The 13,467-nt window shown below is 38.8% G+C and overlaps 1 protein-coding gene across 1 annotated transcript; it reads left to right on the top strand.

Annotated features, from left to right (window-relative positions):
• The first annotated feature begins 629 nt into the window (after positions 1-629).
• On the top strand, positions 630-8,084 carry ESPNL (espin like). The gene is made up of 3 exons (XM_040348952.1): positions 630-909; positions 1,069-1,230; positions 5,893-8,084. The coding sequence occupies exons 2-3, from the start codon at positions 1,114-1,116 to the stop codon at positions 7,345-7,347; spliced, it is 1,572 nt and encodes a 523-aa protein (XP_040204886.1). The 5' UTR covers positions 630-909; positions 1,069-1,113; the 3' UTR covers positions 7,348-8,084.
• Positions 8,085-13,467: the final 5,383 nt, after the last annotated feature.

Genomic DNA, 13,467 nt, shown 5'->3' on the forward strand with positions numbered 1-13,467 from the left:
ACGTAAGCGACAGGATTACGTAAAGGGGGAGAAGAGACCAATTCATATGCAGGAATGAAGAAAAGCACTTGTGGTAAACAGACCATGGAAGAATGGGACTAACGTCGTGGATGCTTGACATTTTAAGGATATTATTGGGTCCTTAGATGTACTTTTCCAGCATCATCATGGAACGTCCGAACAACGCTGTGATTTCTGACCAGAGGGCAGGACGTCGCTGTATTTCCAAAGCCAAGATTACAGCACTCTTCGCTAACACCGTATGCTAAATCTAACCTTTTTTTCTCCTTCTGAACATATATATATATATATATATATATATATATATATATATATATATATATATATATATATATATATATATATAAAATTACATACAGACCTGTTTCCATTTTTAAAACAGAAATGTTATCATTCAAACCTCTATAGTTTCTATATTTTCTTACTTTTCTTCAAAGCTTCATTGTGAGAATTATATTTAAGATCTCCACAAAATATTTAATATATTTTGAAATATTAGGTTTGCATTTTAACAAATCATATACTTACGTACATATTATTTTCTGTCTAAATTTTCAGTTTCCAAAAATTAACATGCTACTTTTATCAAGACTAGAAAACATCAGTGACTGGATTTAATGGATAAGGCATTTAATTTTTTTTTTTACTAACCTAAAATGTATTTGTTTACTGCATGATGCTTCAATTACAATATATTGTAACAGAGCTCCTTCAGTTGTTCAGCTATATAAATCCCTAAAGTTGCTTGTTTGTTTCTTTTTGTTTTTTTAGCTAAATACACGTGGGGAATCGTCTGGAAAGCGGCAAGATGTCCTACAACTTTCAGACCGATCACGATTTAATCAATGTATTCAAAAAGCAAGAATCACAGGGATTTTTCTTCAAGCTGTAAGTTCCTCCTGGTTTTAATGTATTTTAAACCGATAATTTCAGATACATATACAAAGTCATATATTTTTCAGTTTTCACAGAGTAAAACAATTAGTAACTATTTTAAATACTATTTGTATAACAAACTTGTTGTCAAACTTTCTTTGTCATTTATAGGCAGAACATACTGAAGATGATAATCTTTCCGAATCAGGATACTCAATGGATTTAGATGCCCTCGTACCTACTCATGATGAACAAGGCCGTACAATACCTGAATGGAAGAGGCAGGTGATGGTTAGAAGACTTCAAACTCACTTGGAAGAAGAAGCTAAACAGGTAAGAAAACTATAAGGCATGTTATCACAAATTATTATCCTTATTTGTGGGTACATAATACTGCATAGTAAAGGGCAAGTACAGTATCTAAGACTAATCCTAAAACATTCCTTCACACAAAACAATTTATTTTTTACTGGGATGTTGCATACTGTGTGTGTTTCTCATAAAAACATATTTAAAGTGAAGAAACAGTAGATGTCAGTGGTTTAAAAATTATTCAGAAGAGTCTGCATCACTTTTCTCCCTCGAGCACTACGAATATAGGCAGTGGGCCCAATTCAATAAACTAAACAAGTGTGTCATTTGCAATATTGATTTTTTTTTTTTTTTGTCACTGCTGAAAATAGATTTTTTTCGGGCAAAAATATTAAAAATAGTGATTAGTAAAGTTTAGTAAATTGGGTCCTTTGCCCTCTCGTTTCTAAGCCACAGGTTACTGAGGTCCACATACTCCACACACAGAGCCACATACTCTCTACATTATACAGAAAGGGCAACTGAAGTCCACACAATGGGGGAGATTTACTAAAACTTGTGCACACAGAATCTGATGTAGGTGTACATAGTAACCGATCAGTTACTAGGTTTTGCTGTTAAAGCTTAATTAAACCAGTTGAAGTTAGAAGCTGATTGGTTGCTATGCACAGCAGCTGCAGCAGATTCTGTGTGCACCAGTTTAAGTAGGACTCCCCCAATCTGTACATCGAACAAAACAGGGCTACTGAAAGCTTCACAATCCTTAGAATTTTCAATAAATGCTATTGAGGTCCATAAACTCTGTACATGGAACAATAAGTATGAGAGACCCCTACTGTGTACAATAAGGGTTACTGAGAGCGACCTACTCCTATATGGTACAATAAGGGTTAATGAGAACCACACATTTCCTACATAATTCAGTAGGGGCTTCTGGATGACACATAATGCATTCTTGGTACAATAGGGGCTACAGAGTATGAGGTACTCCCTACATTGCAAAATAAGGTCTACAGAGAGCACAGCTACAGCCTTATGAATCCCCCCAATGCAATCTGCCATCCTTGTGTTTAGTGTAATTTTCTTGATACATTTTGCTTGTTGTTGGGTCTTCAGGGAGCAATTTCAATAGCGAAGGGTAATTGTAAAATTTGCACACAAACGGTTTCAGTGGCCTCTATGAAAAATAAGATTCATACATTTGAGTGGAGTTCTTACTGATTTAAAAATCTTATCTTTTATTTAGCAGATTCTTGTCTTGACTAGTTTTAAACTGGATTGCAAGTTCAGTGTAAATCCTAACTAAATACAGTAAATGAGCAAGCTATAGTCCTGCATATGGACCAGCTGGTTTAAATGTTATTAATATTACAGCCATCTAGTAACAACATTAGTCACACCTTATTATTACCATGCATGCATAAAAGTCATAATGTAACACACTTTATATACTGTATTTAGGCATGTGAAAATAATTATTTAATCCTCATGCTAGCTCATGTTTCTGGATACATATACTGTACATGTTTTATGAATATCTTCTTATATCATATTAGTAGATAATTCTTTACTGGCCAATGGTGGGCGCCCTTTCAAGGTCGCTAAGGTGTTTTTGATGTTCTCAAAAATATAACTGTAGTAGGAAACAACTAAAAGAAGCAATTATATGCAAACATTTTGAAATCTGAATTGCCATTTCTATATTAAAAAAACACTTGGATTAAAGTTTCACAGCTAAAATTGCCTCAAAGTCTACACACATGCCCACATTATATTTCAGCTGGGACAGTTCACCAGTGCTTTATTGGGTTCTTAGTACAGTGCATCCGGAAAGTATTCACAGCACTTCACTTTTTCCAGATTTTGTTATGTTACAGCCTTTTTCTAAAATGTATTAAATTCATTATTTTCATCAAAATTCTACAAACAATACCCCATAATGACAACGTGAAAGAAGTTTGTTTGAAATCCTTGCAAATTACAGTCAAAATTTTGCTCGGGTGCATCCTGTTTTCACTGATCATCCTTGAGATGTTTCTACAACTTGGAGTCCACCTGTGGTAAATTCAGTTGATTGGACATGATTTGGAAAGACACACACCTGTCTATATAAGGTCTCACAGTAAGGCTTCATTTCCATGGACGTTTTTACAGCCACTTTTTTTTAGCTTTTTTACAGCTTAAAAACGCCTGTCCATGTTTTTTTTTTTTTTTTTTGAGCTGGAGCTCAAAAACGCAGCGGTAGCATTTTTTAGCGTTTTTGCGTGTTTTTTGAGCGTTTCTGAGCGTTTTTGAGCGTTTTTTAACGTCTGGCGTTTTTACAGCTCTAAGACTGGAGCTTCAGAACGCACTAGTCCTGTTTTTTTTTTTTTTGCAGCTTAAAAACGGCTCAGCCATCTACAGCTCAAAAACGTCATGGTGGGCATGAGGCCATAGACTAACATGGAGAGCCGTTTTTAAGCTGCAAAAAAAGCTCAGAAAAGTGGCTGTAAAAACGTCCAAAAACTTCCATGGTAATGAAGCCTTAACAGTGCATGTCAGGGCACAAACCAAGTCATGAATTCCAAGGAATTGTCTGTAGACCTCTGAGACAGGATTGTATCGAGGCACAGATCTGGGGAAGGGTACATAAAAATATCTGCAGCATTGAAGGTCCCAATGAGCACAGTGGCCTCCATAATCCGTAAATGGAAGAAGTTTGGAACCACCAGGACTCTTCCTAGAGCGGGCTGCCTGGCCAAACTGAGCGATCAGGGGGAGAATGGCCCTACTCAGGGGGTTGATGAAGAACCCGATGGTCACTCTGACAGAGCTCCAGCGTTTCTCTGTGGAGAGAGGAGAACCTTCCAGAAGAACAACCATCTCTGCAACACTTTACCAATCAGTCCTGTATGATAAAGTGGCCAGACGGAAGCCACTCCTCCGGAAAAAGGCACATGACAGCGTGCCTGGAGTTTGGCAAAAGGCACCTGAAGGCCTCTTAGACCATGAGAAAAAAAAATTCTCTGGTCTGATGAAACAAAGATTGAACTGGCCTGAATGGCAAGCGTCATGTCTGGAGAAAACCAGGCACCGCTTTTCACCTGGCCAATACCATTCCTACAGTGAAGCATGGTGGTGGCAGCATCATGCTGTGGGGATGTTTTGCAGAGGCAGTAACTGGGTGATTTGTCAGGATTGAGGGAAAGATGAATGCAGCAATGTACAGAGACATCGTTGATGAAAATCTGCTTCAGAGCGCTCTGGACCTCAGACCGGGGCGCAGGTTAATCTTCCAACAGGACCCTAAGTACACAGCCAAAATAACCAAGGAGTGGCTATGGGACAACTCTGTGAATGTCCTTGATTGGCCCAGCCAGAGCCCAGACTTGAACCCAATTGAATATCTCTAAAGAGATCTGAAAATGGCTGTGCATCGACGCACCCCATCAAACCTAATGGAGCTTGATAGGTCCTGCAAAGAGTAATGGGAAAAACTGCCCAAAAATTAGGTGTGCCAAACTTGTAGCAACATACTCAAAAAGACAAACTTCTTTCACATTGTCATTATGGGGTATTGTTCCTCGAATTTTGAGGAAATAATTAATTTAATCCATTTTGGAATAAGGCTGTAACATAACAAAATGCGGAAAAAGTGAAACGCTGTGAATACTTTTTGATGCACTGTAATTATGTCATGTAAAGTCCAATAAACATTATACATGCACCTTCCACATAGGGTTAAATGAATTCTAAATTGTAACCAAGTGCCATTCTGTCAAATGTCTGCACCCAGCAGCCCAGATCCTCCTCTTCTCAGGTCCCTCTTCTGAGTTCCTTGCCCCTCCCTCCTGTTGTGTGCCCCCACAGCAAGCAGCAAGCTATGGGGGCACCACAGCCAAGTGGCAGTTCCCTGTGTCCATTAAGACATGGAGTTATGGCCTGGCCCCACCCCTTTCTCGCCTTATTGGCTCACTGACTTTGATTAGCAGCAGAGGGAGCGAATGGCACCACGCTGCTGTCTCAGCCAATGAGGAGAGGAGTCCCAGACAGTCGAGTCTCTTGTACAACATCGCTGGATGGACCTCAGGTAAGTATTAGAAGTTGCTGAGAGGTGCTGCTGCACACACAAGGTTTTTTAACCTAATGCATAGAATGCATTAAGATAAAAAAAAACTTCTGCCTTTACAACCACTTTAAGCTTTGACAAAAAAAAAAAAATGGAAGCAGAATTGCACCAGATTTTGCACTCTTCAGTTTTAGTAAATCAAACTCATAGCGTCTGTATACACAAACCCTTTGTTTGGCATTATTGACAAATAATTGTCACAATTTAATACACAGTATACAGAGTGATTTGATGAACCACTAGCCCATCCAATAATATTTTTAAATTGTTTTTGAATTCTAAAATTAATTCAGCCCTTAGATACCCATGACAGGTCAAGGTAGGGAAGTTAGCAATGCAAGTGGGTTGGTTTGATTTATTTTATTCATTCATCAGCTGTAACACCATTGACAAATAACATGTTTTTGATCCTACAGTTAGTGAGCCTTGCTTTTCTGAGGGAGTGTAACTGGTACAACTAGGAATTAAAAGTAGGCATTTCTAAGTAACTGTCACTTTGATCAATATTTATCATCTTAATTATCATAAATTGCAGATTTTTCAATAAATACAACTTTGGTTTATTGTTCTCACAGAGTGAATGGAGGTATTCTCGTTCCAGGGGTGCCCTGCTGGGCCCCTATGGGGAACTAATCACTGAGCAGGAACTTTGTGTATTTGATGGACAAATGGAAGAACTTCGGCGACGCAGAGAGTGTCAGAAGTATGAGAGGCAACTAAGAAGGCAAGTGAGGCAACTGCAAGCTCTTCTTCCTGCACCCATGGTTAACGTCAGCATCAATGCTGAGCTCCTCGATCAGAAAGAGGATCCTGAATGGTGTACATGCATGACAAATGTGATTGACAGTATGTCCAACCTTCTTTCCACCACTAATGGAGACTCTGCCACTGAGATAGTTAAAGCAGGAAGCAATCGTTCTTCATCACATTCTCCAATAAGAGAACTTGTACAGTGCGGTGTATCAGTAAAAAGACTTAGAGTTCAGTTTGAAAAGCAGCAACCAGGAGGACGGTCTCCTGTCAAGTCATCTAAAGTAAAGCGACAGTCAGAAGATGCCAGTGATTCTGGAGTAAGTTCAGAAGATTCCACATCTCTTAGGGCTTCCCCTATCCCCCCTCGGTCACTAAGGAAAGAACGCATTGTCCTTCTGTTTCTAAGCCACTGGAAGAGGTCTGCATACTCCCTACATGCTACATTGAGGGCTACAGAGAGCATAGACTCCCAGGAAACTGTGTCAGACAAATCTCAACACCATTCAGATAATTCTAATGGTGTTCCTAATATAAGCCAAATGACCAATAATGTGAAAGAAAAAACTGAAAACAAATGTGATACTGAAATCTCAAACAGGGTACCTACTAAAAATGAACCAAGAGAAAGTTGCCAGCAAGTAATGGTAAGTATTGAGGGAAATGGCTTGACTCAAGACAATGAAGAAATAAGGAATGGACATGGTTTACAACAGGAAGATTCCCCACGTGTAGGAAAACTTATAGAACAACTGTTAAAGCAAAGATCAACTGTTCAGCGCCTAATTGGAACCTGGAAATCCATTCCCCCAAGTGACACTAAATGTACTGAAAATACTCCCATAATTCAATCTCCTGAACAGTTTGTGTCAACATCACACAATCAGACTCCTAATCATGATAGTCTTTCATTGGACTTGTTCATGTTGGGCTACTTTAGACTACTTGAACAGGACTTGCCAGAAGAAGAACGAAGGATGAGGCACCTGCTATGTTTTGAAGTTTTTGACCAACTAGGACGCCATGGTTGGCCAACTGCTAGAGAATTTCACTGTACTGTCTTACAGGAGATAGCCACAGGACAACGGACTTGGTTTGATGGCTTTGAGGACATTAAGGTCAGATTCTTTGGGAATGGCACAGACCAGATGGAAAATCAGAAATTAAAATTAAACAAGACTGTCCAGCCATCTGATGGCAATGACATATATCAGTGTATTGACAGAAGCTTCTCATTCTGGAAGGAGAAAGAGGCTGAAATATTTGGAGTTGAGTCATAACTAAAGGGTAACATAGCAGTGAGAAAATACTGTAGCTGAAATTAAATTTCAGCACTTTGTAGTCACTGGTACATGTTTAGTAAGTGGTGATACAACTATATATACTCTTTTAGTAAATGGACTAGTTTTTATTATAATCCAGCCAACAATTTGTGTGTGTTGTAAACTAAGTTTTATAACATATACAGTATATATAAAAATGTGGTATATATGGAAGGCAATGATATTCTCACCTGTTAAAATATATTTTGGAACCAGTGCAATGACTTTACATAAGTCCCAAACCCATTTATTATGAAATGTATACCTGCTATTGGTTCACATATCTCACTAATGTTAGAAAATTTGATGTGTTATAAGTAATATTTTACCCCCAACTAAAAAGGATATTTGGAGACACTGAAAAATTCCAGGGCCAATTTAAAGGTACTTTGCTTGCTTTGACTAGATTTCACGCATTGCATATTTCTCACATGCTTTCAAGGGGATAGGAGAAGAGGGAGCAAAATAGATGGAAGCTCATCGAAGACAGATTTTTAAAGTAGGACTAAACTGTATCTGAACACCACATACTATAAAATCTATTTAATAAATATTTATATTTCAATATTTATTATTCAAAGCAAACTAACCCATCCATTCGTGTCTCAATGCTTTATTTTGTTTAGAAATCACTTATATAAATCACCCCCTAGCATTTCTAGTCATGGCAGTATTGAGTAAGGGCAGATCGTTCATGTAGCATTTACTTCCTGAAAACCATCTACCCTTAGCTCAGGCATGCAGACATTAGAGTGTGCTTAGCTGATAAAGCTCCTCCTCCTCTCCTGCAGATGAAAAAAAAAAAATGCCCATCCCGACTTACGGATTGTATGACATCAATTTGGCTCGGCCAGAAACCAGGAAGCAACTGTAGAAATGCAAAAAAAAAAGTTTAAAACATTTAATACAATATACATTTGTATCTATTCACTAATATCCGCAGCATAAGGGTTAAACATCATTAATGTTGATGAGAGATTTTAATTCTGCATTAATTATACATGAATTGCAATGTCATAGAATGTTAGCACAGTATTCTTATCATTGTGAATGAACTATACAGTTATTGTACTGTATATACATCTCTTATATAAAGTACATTAGAAATATACAGTGGGGATCGAAAGTTTGGGAACCCCAGGTAAAAATGTGTATTAATGTGCATAACAAAGCCAAGGAAAGATGGAAAAATCTCCAAAAGGCATCAAATTACAGATTAGACATTCTTATATCAAAAAAAGTTTGATTTTATTTCCATCATTTACACTTTCAAAATTACAGAAAACAAAAAAATGGCATCTGCGAAAGTTTGGGCACCCTGCAGAGTTAATATCTTCTACTGCCCCCTTTAGCAAGTATCACAGCCTGTTTAGGATCATTATCCATTTGTAGAAGACATCCTCTCTTTAACTTCAGCTTTTTCAGAGATGGCATCAAGTTACCATCCAAAATTTGCTGAAATTTTATTGAATCCATTTTTCCTTCTACTCGTGAAATGTTCCCTGTGCCACAGGCTGCAATACAACCCCAAAGCATGATTGATCCACCCCCATGCTTAACAGTTGGACAGAGGTTCTTTTCATTAAATTCTGTGCCCTTTCTTCTCCAAACGTACCTTTGCTCATTCCGGCCAAAAAGTTATATTTTAACCTCATCGATCCACAGAACTTGTTTCCAAAATGCATCAGGCTTGTCTATATGTTCATTTGCAAAGTTCAAATGCTGATTTTTGTGGTGAGGACATAGAAGAGGTTTTCTTCTGATGACTCTTCCATGAAGACCATATTTGTACAAGTATATCTTTATAGTGGAATAGTGTACCACAACTCCAGTGTCTGCCAGATCTTTCTGGAGGGATCGTGCAGTCAAACGTGGGTTTTGAATTGCTTTTCTCACAATCCTGAGAGCTGTTCTGTCTGATATTTTTCTTGGTCTTCCAGATCTTGCTTTAACTTCCACTGTTCCTGATGACTGCCATTTCTTAATTACATTCCGAACAGAGGATATTGACATCTGAAAATGCTTTGCTATCTTCTTATACCCTTCTCCAGCTTTGTGAGCGTCAACTATTTTCAGTTTCAGTTTTCTTGACAACTGCTTAGAAGAACCCATGGTGCTAATTGTTGGGGCAAGGTCAGATGAGTCTGGGCATTTAAAACCTTTGAGATTGACATCACCTGGTCTTCCCAGACGATGATTGAGAACAATCCATGACACTGGCAGGTCTCAGCTTTGCAAAGGGGGCAGTGCATGCTATAAATTATGCAGGGTGCCCAAACTTTTGCAGACGCCATTTTTTTGTTTTCTGTAATTTTGAAAGTGTAAATGATAGAAATAAAATCTAACTTTTTTTGACATATTATAAGAATGTCGAATCTGTAATTTGATGCCTTTTGGAGATTTTTCCATCTTTCCTTGGCTTCGTTATGCACATTAATACAAATTTTTACCTGGGGTGCCCAAACTTTTGATCCCCACTGTATGCTATATTTGAATCTTTTTGCTCTTAAAGATAATGGTAAAATAAGAAATATGTAGGCTGCCATTAGTGAGCTATTATTTTTAAAATACTTATTGTTTTGGCTATATCATGCAGACTCTTATGCGTCAGTGCCCCAGAACAAGTCTGCAAATAAGGAACCCTGACTTTTTGTGATTTCTTCTGAGCCAGTAATCTAACATTTTCAGAAGAAATTAAGCAATGGAATTAAATTAATGTCTGTTGAGGGACACAGGAACGCAGTAGGGCATTTGGGTTATACTGACACCTTTAGGTGGTTGAAACACTAAAAAATAAAAATATTAGACCAGCCCTTGTATAACCTTGACTCATCTTTTTGCTACTGTTCTAGAATGTTGGCTACCTTTTACTTAGTTCTGAGAAAAAAACTTTAGCTATATTTTCCTAGTCTTTTTATTTTTTCTTCATTCAAGATACTCTGTACCTCATTCAAGACACTGTATTTGGTTACTTCCGTCAAGGCACTGAGCTTTGCATTGGATAACAAGCAATATTCCCATTGCACATGTTACTTTAATTCTGGCCCTACTGTACCTCCACCTCTAATTGTGCCGAAGGCCCCTATTATCATTTCTAATTCAATTTCTAATCCTTTCAGCAAGTTCAATATAACGTATGTAGCATCCCTGCCCTAAAAAGGGGTGGCTATTCAAATTAGGTTTGCTGGCTGGTTTGTAAGTCTGCAGGCAATATAGGTTTTGTAAACCCCCATCCCTCTCTCCCATGTAATGCTAAGAGGAAAAAAACACTTTCAAATTCCTTAAAGTAACTTGTGCCCAAACAAAACACATCCACCATTTTTCAGCTATGGACTCAACACATGAAAAATGCTAGCAGGTCCTGGAAATGCTACGTTTGGATTTACAAGGAGTTCACAATAATGTGATTAATGCAGTGTGTTCTATCCTGTAGCTGAAAGATCAACCTGCTGTTCCAGGAATGGGAATTTTCAGAGCTCTTAGTCCTTGTACACACGTCCGAGAATCTCGTCAGGAAAAACCCGTTGTTTTCCTTGACGAGATTCTTGGCAAGAAACTCTTGCCGCCGGAGTGTACTGACTTTCATTTCAAAAGAAAAGCGGTTCTCTTGAAAGGTAAGAACGCGGTGACGTCATCGCGTATGACGAGCATGCGCTCGTCACATTCGATGCCGTCGCCGCCATCTTGCTTCACCCTACCTATGCCGTGGAAGCTACCGAGCATGCTTCAAAGTCATTTCAAGCATGCGCGGGTTTCCACGGCGACAGGTAATAGACTCAGTATTTAAAACATTCTCTATAAGGCTTTTTTACCATTTAAAGTCATTTATCAATAAGTGGTCTCTGTCCACTGTAGATACTCCAGTCATCCACCAAACTTACAACAAAACATACCACCAAACAGGTTGATTATGGTGTGTGTACAGTTTACTGTAATGTAGATGGATCATGGATAAGAGGACGTGGTGGGGGGGGGGCGCTATGTGAGGGGAGAGGGGGGTCCACTAGCACAAGTGAAGAGGGAGTCTGCACTGAGGAGGGTCTATACTGATGAAGGGGGATCTGCACTGAGGGTTTTTTTCTGAGGAAGGGAATTTTTCTGATGAAGGGGGTCTGCACTGAGGGTTTTTTCTCTGATGAAGGGGGGTCGGTGCTGAGGGGGAGGTCTGTACTGATGAAGGGGGGTCTGTACTGATGAAGGGGGGTCTGTACTGATGAAGGGGGGTCGGTACTGAGGGAGAGGGGTCTATACTGCGGGAGAAGGGACTGTAATTAGTGGGGGCGTCTAAACTTAAGAAGGGGGTCTGTATTAAAGGCAGGGGGTCTATACTGCGGGAGGGAGGTCTGTACTGAGGCAGGGGGATCTATACTGCTGGAGGGGGGTCTGTACTTAGTGGGGGTCTGTACTGAGGAAGAGGGAACTATACTGTGGGAGGAGGGGTCTGTACTTAGTGGAGGGTCTGCACTTAATGGAGGGGGGTCTGTACTTAGTGGAAGGGGGTCTGTACTTAGTGGAGGGGTGTCTGTACTTAATGGGGGGTCTGTACTTAGTGGAGGGGGTCTGTACTGAGGGAGGACTATAGTTGGTGGGCGGGGCACCATATTTTTCTGCAACGGATGACACCAACCCTAGTGATGCCACTGCTTAGGCTTCACCTTGTAGCTTCCACTCTAGACCCCTACCTTCTTCAGCTGCCTTTACTGTATTTACTATGCTCCAGTGTGCTTTTCCCCAGCTGTGTTTAAGTACTCCACACCCTAGGAATCCCTAATTCTTACTAAGGTAGCACCATAACCTTGAGAATTCCTTTTTATTGGATATTGCACTCCTTTCTGTAGGAGAGCTCCTTTTCCATCACTGATGGTTACACCCCTTGTGGCGTTTGACATTTTTCAACCCTATCCCTCTTCTGAGGGATTTTGTGGCTTGCAAGAAAGACAGGGGTCAGTTTTTACTTTATTTTTTATTTTTTTACTACAAGAATATACTTAGCACAGGCAATATAGGCAACTTTTTTTGTGTGCATCCACATCAGTCCCTGTCCTCAAGTAACTTACAATCTAAGGTCCCTATCTCACATACATGCATACATACATACATAGAAGCACATGCATACTAGGGCTAATTTGGACAGGACCCAATTAACCTACCAGCATGTCTTTGGAGTGTGGAAGGAAACCGAAAATCCACACAAGCATCGGGAGAGCATGCAAACTCCATGCCAATAGTTTCCTGACTGGATTCAAACCTGGAACCCTATTGCTGCAAGGCAATAATGCTATCAACTGTTTAGTATATTCCAGTTGTTCTGGGTCCTACCAATGATAATAGCCCCAATGTCCATCCTAGTGCCCCTTTTTTTTCTGGCATCCCTTTTGTGGTATGACCATAAGGCCTTCACTAGAGAGAATCAGAGTGCTAGTTGCTCACACTTCCTGTTAAACCGAGGGTCCTATCCAGGGCCGCCATCAGGGGGGTACAGGCAGTACACCTGTAAGGGGCCCGGAGGCCCATAGGGCCCCATATGGCAACTCCCCGTTTTTTTAATTTCTTTTTTATAAAAAAAAAATAAAAAATTCTAATATATTTTCATTTTACGCTTCCCAGGTCCCTGGGTGACAACCCCCCCCCCTTTTTTTAATAAAAAAATATTTTTTTTGTATATTTATATATATATATATATATATATATACATATATATATATATATATATATATATATATATATATATATATACATATATATGTATATATATTTATTATTATTATTATTATTATTATTATTATTATTATTAAAGGGCCCAGAGGTCCCCAGGGCCCCGGATGGCAACCCCCCTTTTTTTTATAAAAAAAAATAATTGTTTTATATTATTTTATTTTTTATTTTTTTATTTTTTTTATATATATTTTTTTATTAAAGGGCTCAGAGGTCCCCAGGGCCCCATGTGGCAAACCCCCTTTTTTTATTTGTTATAAATGTTTATTTTTTTTTCATTTTTGTTTATACATATTTATTTTTTATGTTTTTATTAAAGGGCCCAGAGGTCCCCTTTTTTTTATTTTTTATAAATGTTTATTT

Source organism: Rana temporaria, chromosome 4 (assembly GCF_905171775.1).
Source record: "Rana temporaria chromosome 4, aRanTem1.1, whole genome shotgun sequence".
Classification (NCBI taxonomy): domain Eukaryota; kingdom Metazoa; phylum Chordata; class Amphibia; order Anura; family Ranidae; genus Rana; species Rana temporaria.

What these genes read in the sequence shown, in the direction of transcription:
- ESPNL (XM_040348952.1), top strand. Translation starts at nt 1,114, where the DNA reads ATGGATTTAGATGCCCTCGTACCTACTCATGATGAACAAGGCCGTACA. An exon ending in TGGAAGAAGAAGCTAAACAG is followed by an intron (nt 1,231 to 5,892) that starts GTAAGAAAACTA and finishes TTGTTCTCACAG; the next exon opens with AGTGAATGGAGGTATTCTCG.